This window comes from Mustela lutreola, chromosome 3 (genome assembly GCF_030435805.1).
Source record: "Mustela lutreola isolate mMusLut2 chromosome 3, mMusLut2.pri, whole genome shotgun sequence".
Classification (NCBI taxonomy): Eukaryota; Metazoa; Chordata; class Mammalia; order Carnivora; family Mustelidae; genus Mustela; species Mustela lutreola.
The window spans coordinates 50,274,598-50,291,429 of record NC_081292.1 but is presented as its reverse complement, the minus strand read 5'-3'; the positions used below and the strand labels follow the sequence as shown (position 1 = coordinate 50,291,429).

Here is a 16,832-nt window from a genome sequence, read left to right as displayed (position 1 = left end):
CTACTCCTCATTCTAGGGGATCTTGAATGAAGTGTTATTAAATTCACTACCCAGTTCATGTTAAAAGTAAATCTTAGAAAAGATAAAATCAATTCTTTTTTTTCCCACAGAACAATTACCTTGTTTTAAAAAAAAAATACAAAACTCCTCAGAAAAACTTCTCTCTGGGCATATCACAATGTACTCATCTGTTTCTAAGGATTACATTGATAAACAATTTTCTCCAAAGGGATGTTTCTCTTGGTAGTTTTTCTTCTTTTAAATTTTTTTTTCACTTTTCAGGGCTAAAACTGCAAAAGTGAGTTTTTCACATATTCAGGCAGTTTCAGGCCTTAGAACTAACAACCTATCTTTTACATAATCTTGACCATCACAGTCTGCTCTGTATTAGGAGCTCTAAGTATATAATCTCATATTCTTCTCAACAACCTCTTAAGTTGGCTGTGATGTTGGTTGTATAATTAATGAGAAAAGATGTAAAAATCTCTGAATCAACTCCAGGCTGGGAAAGTTAAGTCTGTGTAATAAAACCATGACTGGGCAGTTGGTTACAAAACAGAGCATCGTTCTAAGTGGGCCAGTTATCATTTCCCTCTACACAATGTGTCATTGTTTTGAAGACAGGATTGAGACAGGATTGCCTGATGGTAGTTCCTCACAGATTTCCTGCCCTGTGTCACCACTGCGAATGTTTGGGCGGTGGGGAGGGGTCCGGGTACCTAGGGCTCATCTTGAGTGGCTTAGGATAACTAACAGACAATGATCTTTCTTTTCTGTTCAGCTCATAGAACATTAGCCAGCATCTCTCCTGAGCCGTTAGAAGATTTAACACAGAACTTTCAGGAGCTTCTTGTCTAGGAAGCCTTACAAGTTTAACATTTTTACCAGTCTTAAAACTTAAAGCTAGACATTGACTATTGTTCTAAGACTATGTCATCATAATGGAGATAATAAGTAACAGAAGCTTAGTGACAGGACTGTCCCTATAAGATGAAGGTATCAGGATTAGCATTATGAAGGAATTAGATAAACTAAGATAAATAGATAAATAAGATCTTAAATTACAGAAACAGATCATACAGAGAAAAGAAAAAAAAATAGTATTCTGGTATAGAAAGAGAATGTTTTAAGACACCAAAGCAAAAGAGATTTGCTTAGGCAGTGAATAGACAAATTTCCTGGAGTAAAGTGGTTAGTAGGAGAGGTGATAAAGACCAACATGGAAGGATAGCATGAGGCATGTTTGTGACAAGCTTTCAAATGACACACTAAAAAGTTTGGGCAACATCCTATGGCTATCAAAATTGTTAAGAACAAGGGTGACATGAAAAGAGCATTGTAGGGGAGTTGATCTGTCAGTAGTAGTTAGTAGGTGCAGAGAATTGGTGACGTAGAGAGGGAATTCAAATTATTCTGAACTTCTGATTCTGAAACAATATTTTGATATGTATTAAAATAAAGAGTGTCTATTTCAAAAGGTTGTTTCCAGTTCCTTCCAACAACATATCCCAGGCGTAGTTTTCCTGTAAAAGCCATATAGTAAATATTTCCAAATTGTGGACACGCAATCGCAGTCCTTCTTCCAACAACTCATCTTGCAGCTGGAGCACAAAATCAGCTTGAAACAATATGTAAATGAATAAACATGACTGTGTCCCAGCAAACTTCATTTATGGGCTCTGAAATTTGAAATTCAGATAATTTTCACGTGTCACAAAACATTATTCTTTTGTGATATTTTTCAGCCATTTAAAACATGTCCACTTATGAGTGTAGCATAACCACAGAGATGTTAAATGAATCACTATGTTGTACACCTGAAAGTAACGTAACATTATGTGTCAACGAGACTCAAATAAAAAACGAAATGTAGAAATAGTTCTCAGTTTGTGGGTTATATACAATCAGGTGGTGAGCAAGAATTGGGCCTGTAGACCAGGGTTTGCCAACCCCTGGTTTATAAAATATCAATCAGAATCTCAATCCAGTATCATTTTGAAAACTTTGAATTTTCCCCTGAATTCTTCTCTTGAACATCTGAGAGAAAATAATTGAAAGGAGTGAAGGGGTAGAAGTGGAAGGAGACAGTTAACTAGTTAGTGGGACTAACGATATTAACCATTGGTTTCTGTGGGGCAACATCTGTCCTTATATGACCCAATCCAACAACGGCAGCTTACCTGAAGCCTTCGGGGGGGGGGGGGAATCAATAAGTAAATACTACTCCAAATACATGCTGAACTCAGTGTTTTAGTAATTGTACAGGGAAAAGGCAAGACGGTGGGTCTTTCTTTTATTCACGTTGTTTACGATACCTTGAATGAAAGTAACACCTTGCAGTCCTCAAACAAATGATATGAGTGGGGGCATTGTGTGAAACCCTGTGAAGCTGGAACAACTGTGACAAAGGATTTATGTTTGGAGAGAACAGCCAGGCTGAGGTAAGTAGTGAGAATTAGCCTGGGAATCGAGTAAAGGAGATGCAAGTCACAGAAAGAAGAAATTGACAGGACATTGCTAATTGAGACGTGGGAGATGAAAAAGAGAAAGGAGTCAAGATAACTCCGTTTTCTTTTGCTGGATTAGTTGATGTCACTAAGAAACAGGCAGCAGTGAGAGGCTAAGAGAACACTACAGGCAGCAGGAAACGGTTTAAGTGTTGCTGAGTAGAAAGTACAGGAGAGGTGATACTGTCATGTCGCTGATGAGCCAAACAAATCAACAGTTGCCTGTGTCACGTACATATATCCTCCTCATTTCTTTTTTTTTTTTTTAAGATTTTATTTATTTATTTGACAGAGAGAGATCACAAGTAGGCAGAGAGGCAGGCACGGAGAGAGGAGGAAGCAGGCTCCCTGCTGAGCAGAGAGCCCGATGTGGGACTCGATCCCAGGACCCTGAGATCATGACCTGAGCCGAAGGCAGCGGCTCAACCCACGGAGCCACCCAGGCGCCCAATCCTCCTCATTTCTTTAAGGCAACTTCTTTTGATTGATCCCCTGGCACTGGTCGTGTCTTACAAACAAGCATGTCCAAGTAGATTTCAGTATTTATCTTCCACTTTTTCCCCCTTAGTTCTGCGGTCACAACAAACACACAATATGGCAAAGAATTTCCAGGGAGGTGCAAATAAAATCAGAATTTGAAAAAGGAAAAGATTGCATAAGTGTACATCTCCAAACTCTGAGTTGTTGTGTGTTTTTTTTTTTTTAAGATTTTGTTTATTTATTTATTTATTTGTTAGAGAGAGAGAGAGAGAGAGAGGGAGAGCACGAGCACAGGCAGACCAAGTGGTAGGCAGAGGCAGAGGGAGAAGAAGGCTCCCCGCCAAGCAACGAGTCTGATGTGGGGCTCAATCCCAGGATGCTGGGATCATGACCTGAGCTGAAGGCAGCTGCTTAACCAACTGAGCCACCCAGGCGTCCCTGAGATTTTTTTTTATTATTAGTTTCAGAGGTAGAATTTAGTCATCCATCAGTTGCATAGAACACACAGTACTCATCACATCATCTCAAACACCATGATTCAGATAAAAATGTCTTTAATATTTGCTTACATTTAACCCATAATCGTATGTTAAGAGACTTACATAAAGGGGCATCTGGTTGGCTCAGTCATTTGAGCATCTGTCTTCGACTCAGGTCATGATCCTGGAGTACCCGAATAGGCCTGTGTTGGTCTCCCTGCTCAGCGGGGTGTCTGGTTCCTCCTCTGCCCTTCACCCCGCTCATGCTCTCTGGTTCTCACTCCTGCTCTCTCATATAAATAAATAAATTTTTTAAAAAAGAAAGAACATACAAAAATGAAGTGACCAATACACACCTATACCAACTGGTTTCCTTAATTATCAATTAAGAAATATTAGAAGTGGAAAGTTTCCTCATTGATTTGCTTTTTACAAAGAAATTAATTTATGAAATAAGAAAATTAACTGGAAGACTTCTAACCTATTTTATAATGAGAAAAATAATTCCCAGGAAGTCTTTTAAGTTGCTTGCTCAAAATGCCACAACTAATCAGAGGCTTCAGAATTGGAGACATTAAGAGGAGGCCTTAAGATCCTAAACTATGACCTGACTCCCTCCTCCGCTGCCACTCACCCCCAAATGTGCTGCTTTTGGTAAACGACGATGAATGTCATGCTGCTTCTCTCTTCGTTACAGAACATTTACCGGAATAAATTACTCAGCCTATATGTAACTAAATACATTATAAATTATTTTACTACTACAACAGCTATAAATAGATATATCAAAACTTCTACAAATTACTGTAAAAACAAGAGAAGTGGATATAGAGAGTGCGAATCAGAATTAGACTAACAGTATTATTATTTTAATGTATCATTTAAATGCTACATTCCCATACCAAAATGTCTCTCATTACCTTCTGCATTAAGCCAGCTGGAATTTGAATTAGTCCAGATTAGATCTTCATATATTATTTACAGCTTATTATTAGTGCTAAAATATACACTTTCAGCCAAACAAGTATAACAATTTTGTCAGATTTCTATAAAAGCAAATTTTAAGTGTGTAGCAAATTGTTATATTAAAAATAGTTTTTCATGTTTTTTCATAGACTTGAGTCAAAGGAGCCTTTCCTGTCTGTTGGGTGAGTATATGTCTAAATATTTTAAAACTCAGTTCTTTAATGGACTTTTTAACAAGGTCTTCTGGGATGGTGTTATCAGGCATGTCATTCCATATTCCAAGTCATTCCATATCATTGGATGCGTCATATCTCCAGCAACGCTGTTATCTACATTTTATAAAGACTTAACCAAAATGTTCACAAAGCTATTTTGTGACCTTGGAAATTCAGCAAATGAATGCATAGAAAAGCCTGCATCCTCTAAAAAAGTCAAAAGAGATATACAGTAATTCCCTATATTCTCGTCATGTACAGATAATGCTCAGATTGGTCTTACAAATTCCTCTGAACCACAGCTTCGTGATAATCTAGTCTGTCTACTCATTTTTTTTTACTGTTTCCCTGTTTTCTCTTAATCTACCCTCATGTTTCTTTCTCCTTTTTTCCTAAATCTGTCTTCAAAATCTGTATCTATCTTTTCTCCTTTTCTCCCATTTCACTGTTATTTCTCCTTTCCACCCACACTGATTGCTTCTCTGAACACAAAGCTGAGGAACAGCACACAGATTAAGTAAAGCCAACACTAGCCTCCTCAGGTAGTAATTCGAGTCACAATACATGTTCTAATAATAATATATTGTTGACAAGAATACACATGTACTGTTTTCAGGCATTTTGCTAATTAAGAGCCAGCAAAGTTGTTTTTACTGGTCTACCAAATAATCCTTTGACTAACATATTAAAATGTCTCATTAGGGGACTTTTATAGGCTCAGCACTATATCTGATGTTGTAAAGATTCAAAAAGTGCTAGAAGATATTATAGCTTAAAGACAATCATGTCATAGTTGATGGGGAGCAAAAATCACATACCGGCAGCCACTATACTCATGCTTAATGACCAGAAACTTGGGATGGGGTAGGTTTTTAAATGATCACATTAGTTTTCTTTTATTACTTTATTCATAGTCCTTGAATATTTCTGTCACTCCTTGAGCAACATGGTTCCCTTTCCCTTTCTACTCCTCATAAAAGCTTTTGAGAAAGCCAGTTGAATCATGAGAATCAAAATAATTGTTAGGGATGCTAGGAGAGAAAAAGTGGAGTACATGCATTTATTGGAGGATTTTAAAAAAATGAAAGGTCAAGTTGATCTGGTCCAAAAAATCATGAGAGCATGCTTCTTTCCTTCATTGATCATCAGCTCCTATTGTTAAAAATCTTTAAGCCTGAAGAAATCTTTTATTTTGAATGCATATGTGTCCTGCCCTCAAGTCAAGAGGGCTGAAATAGCTTCCCTTCATGCCTCACTTAATGCAGTTTCTCTGCAGCATTTCCTGTTCTCCCAACTTCTTTGAGATGGAATTCATTTTTTTATTTCATATCTCTATTTTACAAAGGCAGACCCTAAGTAATCTTTGTGGGTTTTTTTTTCATTCATATGTGGAATTTTCTTTTAAATTAAATTTATTTATTTTCAGCATAACAATATTCATTATTTTTTCACCACACTCAGTGCTCCATGCAATCCGTGCCCTCTATAATACCCACCACCTGGTACCCCAACCTCCCACCCACCCGTCAATTCAAACCCCTCAGATTGTTTTTCAGAGTTCATAGTCTCTCAGTAATCTTTGTTTTAAACATATCGGGAGTTTAAAACTCTGTATTAGAGCCCTGAAAAAAAAGTTTCCACCGAAAAAATGACCTATAACTCAAAAATACCCACAATGGAAAAATTGGCATGGCAGTAGGAAGAGGGTGCTGTTGCTTAGATGGGTCTTAAAAGTAAAGTGGGGTAAAACATGCAACCCAAATGGTTTTGTGGACTGGATAGTTTATTTTTTTAAAAGATTTTATTTATTTATTTGACAGACAGATCACAAGTAGGCAGAGTGACAGAGAGAGAGGAAGGAAGCAGGCTCCCTGCTGAGCAGAGAGCCGGATGCGGGGCTTGATCCCAGGACCCTGGAATCATGACCTGAGCTAAAGGCAAAGGATTAACCCCCTGAGCCACCCAGGTGCCCCTGGACTGGAAAATTTAATATTATATATATATATATATATATATATATATATATATATATATATAACTTTCCAAGAAAGTTATTTTAAATAAAACTGTATACTTTGGATACTTCACCTCTTAGTGAAGAGGATAGGATGATTGTGAACATAGTGGACACATATGAGACTACCAGGCAAATGTAGTCTAATAGAGTACCATTATTCAAATTTGTGACTTTCAATGTGTCACTTATCAAAAGGAATTAATGCATGGTCTATGATCTTTGGTATGAGTTGACCTGTAAGTCCATAACATTGAGTTTTTCTAGGACCCTGAATAACTCACATTAATTTTAATTCTATGTGCAATAAAAAGCATATTAATGAATAAATCTGTGCTAAATATTGCATACTTCAGTCCATTGCCTGTCAGTGTCCTAAAGCACTTAATATGTACTTCTGGAAATTGCTTTTCCCTTTGTAGTGTCTGACACTTAAAAGCCATGTTGTATTGGTTTAGGTGAATACTTGAACCCCCAAGTTTTGGGTTCTTACTTGTGATATGGAGATTAAATAAGGTAATTCAGATCAAGTAGGTAGCACTGTTTTGGGCATATAATTGTTCATAAATGTTAGCTTCTATTACAGATGTGGAAGGTATACTCATTTATAATACTCCAAAGAATCAGAGAGCTCTGAAGGAGTTTAGAGAATAAAACTCCACTTTAACAGGGGATTCTTCGACTTACATGTGGAAACAAAAAATGTTTTTATAATGGAGAGGAAAAAAAACAAAAATTGTGAATGGAATAAGCTATTAAACAAGATGAGTATAGATAATTGTTTTTAATTTTTATGATAAAAACTAATAATTGTCATTTAAATTTTTAAATGGAAAGAAATAGTGATATGCTTAAAATGTGTATTTCTTCTTAACATAAATTAGGGGGCAAAATTCTTCTTTTCCTAAATGTGATATAATCATTAATTTTGAAATAAAAATTTTAAATGTCATAGCATAAATCAATCTGAATATGCCAATGGAAAAAATTGTCAAAGTTGTAATACAGGAAATATTTGCTTATGGAAAAAGATAATGGAATTGTGAAAGGAAGTTAAGTGAAATCTCAGATCTCAGACCTTCAACTTAAGTTTGATATGAAAGGAGCTTTCATTCACATGCACTGGTAAATGATTAATAAAATAATTGTCATTAGGAAAAAAAATACTTTAGCCCAGAGTGAGGCAGGAAGGTTCATCCCAGGTTCTGATTCTGTTTACCCAGGGTAGGACAATTAATGCAGTTTCCCAAGGCTGTCAAGCCAAGCCTGGAAACCACTGTCTACATCATGGTTGTGTCCTCCATTGCTCTGTCTCCTACAGACATACACAGATTATTCTTACAGACATCTACGGTCTCTGGAACTTTTTAAGAAAATCTTTGAAATATAACTTTCCTCAATCTTTCCCTGTTTGGGGTTCAGTATGGTGGGGGTAAATACATTGATCTAGAACTGTCTTGGAATTCATCCATCGGAGACCAGGATAACATGTATAGAGACCAGATAGTATGCCATGGAAGCTTCCGTGATGCACAAGGAGCACACTACCTATGTTCTGGTGCATCAAAACTCATTCTGATGTTGTCCCAGACCTAAGGCTGAAAATTTATTCAATTTTAAATTGTTAACAATATAATTTAAATATTTAATAAATAATTGTTACTTCATGTTGATTAAAATGTTATATTATAAATATGTGTATATAATATGTGCATTGCATATATTGCATTTATTATAAATATATACCAAAATATTTATATTATACATAAAATACATTCAAACAATAGACTTAAAAATTAAAATTCTTCCCCATCTCACTCACCCAACAGTAAAAGACATCAGTTAAGCAAACTTGTTTTTTAGTGTGGAGCTTAGGTTTGAGTGCTACAAGAATACTAAGCCCATGATATGCTACTCACCCTCGAAATGTTCCATTTTAGAGTGATTAAGAAAACTCTTCTGGCAAATGTTTCCTTTTATGTCGCATCAGATAGATTCTGATTTTGGAAATAAGCTGGGAGAAAATAGGCATCAAGTTTGCATTTAGGAAAGTGAAGAAGAAGCAAGTGATCATCTCAATTAAGATTCTAAGATATAAATCTTAGTTTAAAACCAGTCTTGCCTTGAAAAAGCTTTTACAGCTTTTTAATGAAAAATACAGATGAGGAAAGGGAAGCTCGTGTTCATTTGATGTTTAAGATTCACAGTGTAAAAGGGCATGTCAAGACGATGCCTGAGTTCTCTTCAAGTACAAGTTACTGTTGACACTTTGCAGACACTGAGCCATTTTAAAAATATACTCAGGGCACTAAATGAAATTTTCCATGTGAATTATTTTTTCTTACCTCTTCAGCATGAAGCTGACCTTTTAAAAGAAGCCTTTAATATGAATCTGCTGTATTTTGGAATTGAAATTTTGGTACATATCAATATTTCAGCTGATGAATTTTTGCATGAGTAGCTTTGTTATGAGGATTATTTATTGAACGGGTAAAAAAATGTTCAGACTTCTTTCACTGTATTAGGATAATACAATAAATAATAAACAACTCTGGGGTGCCTGGGTAACTTAGTTAAGCACCTGACTTTCTTGATTTCTGTTCAGATCAGGATCTTAGAGTTGGGCAGAGGAGGGATGGAAGCCTGAGTTGGGCTCTGAGTTCAGCAGGGGGTCTGCCTGAGTTTCTCTCTCTCTCCTCCCTCTGCCCCTCTCTTTGCTCTCTCTCTAAAATAAACAAACAAACAAACAAATAAATAAACTCCGATTAATTTTAAAGTGAAATTGATAAAGCTTGGAATTATTATTCCCTCGAGTTTGTCTGAGAGGTATTCAAAACACACCAAGGATAAAAATAGCAAAATTACTATATTTTTCTCCACGGAGGCTCAGTGAGCAAGCTAATCATGACCCAGTCAAGCCTACATCTTCTGTATCCCCTGAGAGGTAGTGGACCCATTCTAAGTCTAAACAAGAGGCAATGAACATTGCCAGGACAGCAAAGCTTGCCTTACATCTAAAATTGATCCTCATATAATTGCTAGTAACTACATATTTAAAAATAATTTTGCTTGGGGGAGATTTTCCCCCTTTTATTTCCAGTCTTGGAACTGAATTTGTATATTCAATATACTTCTGCTGTTACTATGAAGATGTTATTGAATCTTGACACTCTTATTAGGTCCAAATTTATACTGTTCTACTTTTGTCCAGGTTTTGTGTGAGTCCTTCTATTTACTAACAGATGCTATACATTGTTATATTGTTAACTACCTATTTTAAGAGCTTAAGTTTTTTTTTTTTTAATTTAATTTTTTATTTGAGAAAGAGACAGAGAGACCACAAGCAGGGGCATGGGGGGCTGGGCAGAGGGAGAAGCAAGCTCCCGCTAAGCAGGCAGCCGGATGCGGGGTTCAACCCCAGGACCCTGAGATCAAGGCCTGAGCTGAAGGCAGACGCTTAAGCAACTGAGCCACCCAGGAGCTCCTAAGAGCATAAACTCTGTAATTTGATTTCCTTGGTTTGAATTCCATTTTGTTACTTCCTAGCTAGGTGCCTTGAGCAATTTGTTTAACTCTTCTGAGCCTTATCTCCTCACCTGAGGTAAAAACTTACTCTTAGGGCTGTTTTGAATGAGATAATATTGCAAGGAGATTAGAACAGTGTCTGACACAATAAACAGGAAATAAATACCAACTATTATCAATATACTATGCAACAATTAAGTTATATTAATAGTTTTTTCATAAGGAGTAAGTGCCACCGAATGATAGAAATGTCAACTAATTAAATCCCAAATACCTGAATATCCAATTTCTGGTAATGCAGTTGAATTCCAGGAATAGAGTTCAAAAGAGTGAAGTCAGCACAGGAATGAAGGCCTGCCTTACTCGGGAGATCTTTGAGGAAGATAGACAGAAAGAGTAAAATACATTAAGACAGGAAGACAATTCCAGAAGGTACTTTGATCTATAGAAATATCACATACAATATTAAAAACTTGAATAATAGAAGCATGAAAAAAGCAAAGCAATACCAGTTTAAGGATGGTTTCAGTTGAGCATCAAAACATAAGACAATTATATGACTGCTGTAAAATCATTTAGGAATTAAGAGGTTATCTTAATTTAAGAACTGAGAAGTTGAAGAAAATGGCCAGATTATCAGGAAATTTTTCTAGACAAAAAGTAGGACCTGAGTTAATCCTCAAGGTGAGGTTAAAAATTCAAGAGAGGGAAGAAGTTGAGCTCCTTTTTCATTCTATGGATTCAGAGGAGTCATTGGATTATTGTATGTTTGCTTGTCTATTTTGTTTTTAACTGAAGAGTGTTGTTATCCAAGGTGAGGTCATAGTAGAGCCATTTAGAAAGCTGCTGCAATAGTCCAGGCATGACTTGAAAAGACCCATGACTTGAGCAGAATGAAATCACCTCACACCTGTTACAATGGTTATTATCAAAAAGATCAAAGCTAATAAATGCTGGTGATGATGTGGAGAAAAGGGAACCTTGTGCACTGTTGGGGAGAATGTAAATTGGTGCAGCTACCACAGAAAACAGTGTGGCAGTTCCTCCAAAAAATAAAAATAGAACTACCATATAATTCAGCAATTCACTTTTCCGAGTATTTATCCAAAGGAAATGAAAACACTAACTTGAAAAGATACCTGTGTCCCCATGTTCATAGTAGCATTATTTACCATAGCCAAGACAACCTAAGTGTCCATTAACAGATGAATAGATTGAGAAAATGTTATATATATGAAATATTATTTAGTGCCATATAATAGAATATTGTCAAGCCTTTAAAAAGAAGGAAATCTGGCCATTTGTGACAGCATGGGTGAACCTGGAGGACATAATGCTAAGTGAAATAAGTCAGATGCCTGACGTAGAAAGACAAATACTGCATGATCTCACTTATGGGTGGAAGAAACAGAGAGTAGAATGGTGGTTGCCAGGGCGTGGGAGAATTAAGGAGGCAAAGTTTTCAGTTACATAGAATGAGTAAGTTCTGGGAATCAGAACATGACGACTATAGTTAATAGTATCATGTATACTTGAAATTTGCTTTAAAAAGTAAATATTAGGCGTTATCAAAAGAAAGTAACTATGTGAGGAGATGGATATGTTAATTAGCTTCCATTAAGGCAGTCATTTCACAGTGTGTATGTATGTCAAAAAGTCATGTTGCAGAATTTAAACACATACAGTTTTCATTTACTAAGGTCTGTAAAGAAAAAACAAAGGGAAGGAAGATCCTGATGAAAATAACATTTTTTGGAGAATATTAGCATCAGAATCAGTGAGTGATGGAGGGATGCCTTAGAGGTTTCTCAGCTGGACTTTGTGGGATCATGGTAAGAGTATGACCAGCTAAAATCAGAACTAAGGGAAGGTTAACAAGAAACTGTCCCTGAGCTCTTAAATATGCCCATCTGACATCCTGAAGCCGCTCATGGCCAACTCAATGGCTATCTCTTGATAGCGTGGCTTCAGTTTTTCTGTGAGTCTCCAGGGAAAAAGGAATAAAGGGATAAAGCCAATTTTACTCTTCTAAAAATCTATTTTTTTTATTTGTTTAGACTGAGACAGTGCTACCACGAAATTAATGATTCCTTTAGCAACTGCACTTGTTTCATTTTTTCCCAAGGCCCTCCAGGCTGCTTCTCTGGAAAGAACACAAAGTTTCCACAGTGCTATTTTTGTAATCTAAAGCAGTTGTGCTCTCAGGCCTGATGCTACAACTGTAATTTTAATTTATCAACCTGCCACTCAGGGAAATGCTGTAAAAACATTTGAAAGCTTAAACCCATTATTTATTTCTGCACCTGTCAATGCCACTCTTCTGTACTTGTCAAAACCATTTAAACTGCACTATGATGGCATATACAATATCACCGATAAATTGGGTCATCAATCATGTATATATATATTTTGACAGTGGTATCTTGAATGCATAGGTTCCAGAATGCATTTTTAAGGAGCAAGAATTCATTACTCTCCAATAATAAAATAGAGTAGAGTCATCAAAAACAGTCTTCCTCAGTCCTAACCATTTGAAAATGTCTTAGGCAGCAGAGAGACTCATGGTGACTGAAATGACTTTTATTTCTTCAGTGAAATGTTCTCCTCGGGGAAAAGAAAGTAATTGCAGATTATAGCAGGCAGGAGTATAGTGTTACTTAGAGGGAAGAAAATACATAGGATCATTAAATAGATTTATTTAAGTTCTGCTTATAAAGAAAGCACTGGTGCAGGACTTTAGAGCTGATGATATTTCAAAAGAGTGTTATCAGCACTTCCACCACTGTCTAATTCATTCATATAATAAAGTGTCACATTAAGCCAAATGTCACAGTTCATATCAGTTTTACTTTGAGAATTGGTATTATTATATATCCTAGGCAACCTCTCCCCCAGACTTTATATGAGATCTTTGATCATAATAAATTAAGGTATTTAAAAGTCAATCTATCATTTGATATCTATTTATATAGAAAGAGAGAGTGAGAGAGAGAGAAATTCAACTATTAAACCCATTCAACTCATTAACAAATCTGATGTCATACAGGTTATATGTATATTTAAGATAAGAATGCTGTTAAAAATATAACTTAAATAATATTGGTTAAATAATCATACTGCAGCCTCTAAACTCTTAGTCATAGCAATCCTCACTATTTAATTATTCTAAAAAGGCAATGCCTAATGAGAAGTCCTTTAAAATATACAAGGATTTATGATCATTTCATATCATACAATTTTAAATTAGCCAAACTAATTTGTAGACATCAAATACTCATACATGAGAAAATAAACTTGTCATACATAAAATCTCACTCATGAGAAGATCTAATGCTATATGATGTTACAGAATCAAATTTAAAACAATCAAAACTCTGATAGGTATATTAACTTACACAAATACCACTGTTTCCTTAATACTACAAGCACTGTTTTTGAGGAACGTGAGATTTTAAAGTATCCAGCTGCATTGAAAGGGTGAGCATATAGTCTGTCCAATAAAAGATAAGTGTATTTGGCTATGCATATGAATAAAACAGAAATGGTGGCTCTGATTATTTAGATGTTATATGTAGAAATTCTACAAGAAGAGAGCATTGAATACAGTTGGAAATAAGACCTCAGTTTCATATACTTTTAAAATCTGTCCTGAAAACACTCACTAGAAATAAATGTTCAAAATAATAAATGCTTGATTTCACTCAGTTAAAATAAACCCACCTTCAAGGAAATAAAACTAATTAACTTTACTTGAAGATAATAAAATCCTTTTCCCAGGCGCCTGGGTGGCTCAAGTCAGTTAAGCATCTGACTCTTGGTTTCAGCTCAGATCATGATCTCAGGGTTGTGAGATCAGGCCCTGTGTCTGGCTTCACACTCAGCACAGAGTCTGCTTGAGATTCTCTCTCCTTTCCCTCTATTCCTCTTGCTCTTGCTCCCTGTCTCTCTCTCAACTAAATAAATCAATCTTAAGAGAAAAAAAAAAAAAACGCATTTATTTTTCCTATTTTTAAATATACCTAAAAGGTTTTCCAATGGAATTGTACTTGCTTTATCTAAATAATTTCTTGGCAGGATTAGCCCTTCCTAAAGGATTCAAAGTATTGATTAGCCTTTATTTTCCATAGTTCAATGAATCTATACTGATTCTTAGTAGAGAAAATAGTTATTATAATTATTTCAATACTGGAAAACTAAGACACAGAGATGTGATGTAATCTCCATAAAGACACACAGCATATTAGTAGTCATTTTGGAATGGAGTCCAGCCTCGGGCTTTTACTTAAAGAGCTGTCAATTTCATTCACACTTTCATTCTGCCTTCTAAGTTTCATATTCATCTGAATCATCATGCACATCCACATAATAACTTCATTATTCAGGAAAATAATATGTACATAAAAAGTTATTTATTGCTTCCAGAGGCAGTGTGAATCCCAGATTTGCATTATGAAAAATGCTGGCAAAAGTTTTAAAGCCTCACTTCCCAATTAAATTCTGTTCATCCAGCCAAGAATGACTGATCTTTTTTTCATCAATCTTAAAATGTGACCTTTTCAACACCCTTAATGACATTTTCAAAGTACAGAATAGTTTTGATTCAAAAGATTCCCTACTTAATTTTCCAGAACAAATCAGTTATCACAGTATAATCGATAGCTACCCAATATTAGCAAAAGCTAGGCTTCGCTTAACGCTTTTGGAGCTTATCAGGGGGAAAAATGCATTGAAGATCTGTATTTTGGCATGCCGACTAAAATAGGTATTAAAATGAAAAATCAACCCCCAAATGTTTCATGTTTTTAGAAAAATTATTTCGTTGGTAAAATTTTAATTAGATCACATTCAGAATTTACCATTAGAACCTGCAGGCCATGTTCAACTTCAAAATAAATAACAGTGCCTCTGGTTTAACTCAACAGTAGACTACCCTTAACTGTAACTTCCTCTTAGCTTCAAAGAAAAGCATAAAAAAAGATGAAACACTTGATAAGACATTTCTCCCAGATCTTGTTATTGTATCACGCAAGTGGTATTTCAATGAAGTAGATGTTATAGCCCAACTGGATACTAAAAATCTTGAAAGCCTTTTAAAAAGTGAGGCTCTCTAGGGGTGCCTGGGTGGCTCAGTGGGTTAAAGCCTCTGCTTTCCGCTCAGACCATGATCCCAGGGTCATGGGATCAAGCCCCATCGTGCTCTCTGCTCTGCAGGGAGCCTGATTCCACCTCTCTCTCTGCATGCCTCTCTGCCTACTTGTGATCTCTCTCTCTGTCAAATAAATAAATAAAATCTTAATAAAAAAATAAAAAATAAATAAAAAGTGAGGCTCTCTAAAGAAGTTATTTTTAAAACATGTTTCTTAATCATGGGCCTTTGATTATCAACACCAACTTCAGGAGGCCCATGACATGCTGACTCCTCCAGGTTCCCATGTTAGACCACCAAATCAAAGACTAGGGGGCTTCCCAATGAATGAAAGCATTCATTCCTAATTTTCTTCAGTTACCAGTTTTTAGTTAGAAGCTCATAAGAAAAAATTTGATAGCATCGCTGCCCTTTGTACGATGAACAACTGTCTAATTTCATTAAGTGCATTGATTCATTATTTGAAGGACGCTCTAAATGTGTGTGTGCAAAAGATTATGTGATAACAATGTTAGCTGCTGTTTGAAAACCAGCCTACTAGACAGAAATAGTTTGCCGTTACTGTGACTGAATATTGAACTTTCCTTCTATATTACAAAGATCACAACATCAAACTATCATTGTTGGGGAATTTAGTAAAGTAAAACTTTACTGTTCACTATGGCAGATGAAGGGTGGCATCAAATTATTTAGACTTAATTGTTCAATATATTTAAAACATTCTGCAATTCACGTTCTTTTTGAGGACATTGCTAATTGCCTAATGTTTAAACGTTCAAAGTACAAACCAGAGATTAAAAAACAAGAAGTGGGGGCACCTGGGTGGCTCAGTGGGTTAAGCTTCTGCCTTCAGCTCAAGTTATGATCTCAGGGTCCTGGGATTGAGCCCCACATCAGGCTCTCTGCTTAGCAGGGAGCCTGCTTTCCCCCAACCCTTCCCTGCTTACCTTTCTGCCTACTTGTGATCTCTCTGTCAAATAAATAAATAAAATCTTTAAAACAAACAAACAAAACAAAACCAAGAAGTAGATTTTATGATTCCATTTCATTCTAATCAAGATCCAGGATCTTTTTTCTTTATTTCTGAATATCAATTTAATTATATTTGGATGAGAATTAATTTATTCAGTACAAAATTCTTCTCGAATCATATTGCTAGGTGTAAAGCAAGGTACAAAGATGGACTAGAGCAGTGTTTCTCATAGTGGATTCACTAAAACGGTCAGTCTGTGAACTCTTTTTTTACCAGGGTGAGGACAGAAGTACAAAAAGGAAGAGAAAGCATTTAAAAACTTTGCATTTTTATGCCACTTTGACATCTAAGTATACAATTTGGTATTATATGAAATTATCAGTCAGTGATGAACAGGAAATTTTTAAAATAAAAAGCTAGACCTTCGCTACAGTAATTGAGAAGTTATAGACAAGTCTAAGTCTTTGCCGTTAAGGACCTTACCGCCTACGAAGAGGATAAAAACGAAGAGCTGGTATCTAATATAA

At 35.8% G+C, this 16,832-nt stretch overlaps 1 protein-coding gene across 13 annotated transcripts in view; it reads left to right on the top strand.

Moving 5' to 3' along the window:
- Positions 1-16,832, top strand: part of RALYL (RALY RNA binding protein like) — a 713,948-nt gene that overhangs the window by 586,796 nt on the left and 110,320 nt on the right. For 11 of the 13 annotated variants that reach the window (XM_059166124.1, XM_059166115.1, XM_059166113.1 and 8 more), the window contains one exon: positions 4,582-4,614. The exons of the other annotated variants lie outside the window; for them this stretch is intronic. In XM_059166124.1, the coding sequence (XP_059022107.1) occupies positions 4,582-4,614 (33 nt within the window). The remainder of the gene's footprint in view (positions 1-4,581; positions 4,615-16,832) is intronic. 13 annotated transcript variants of the gene reach the window in all.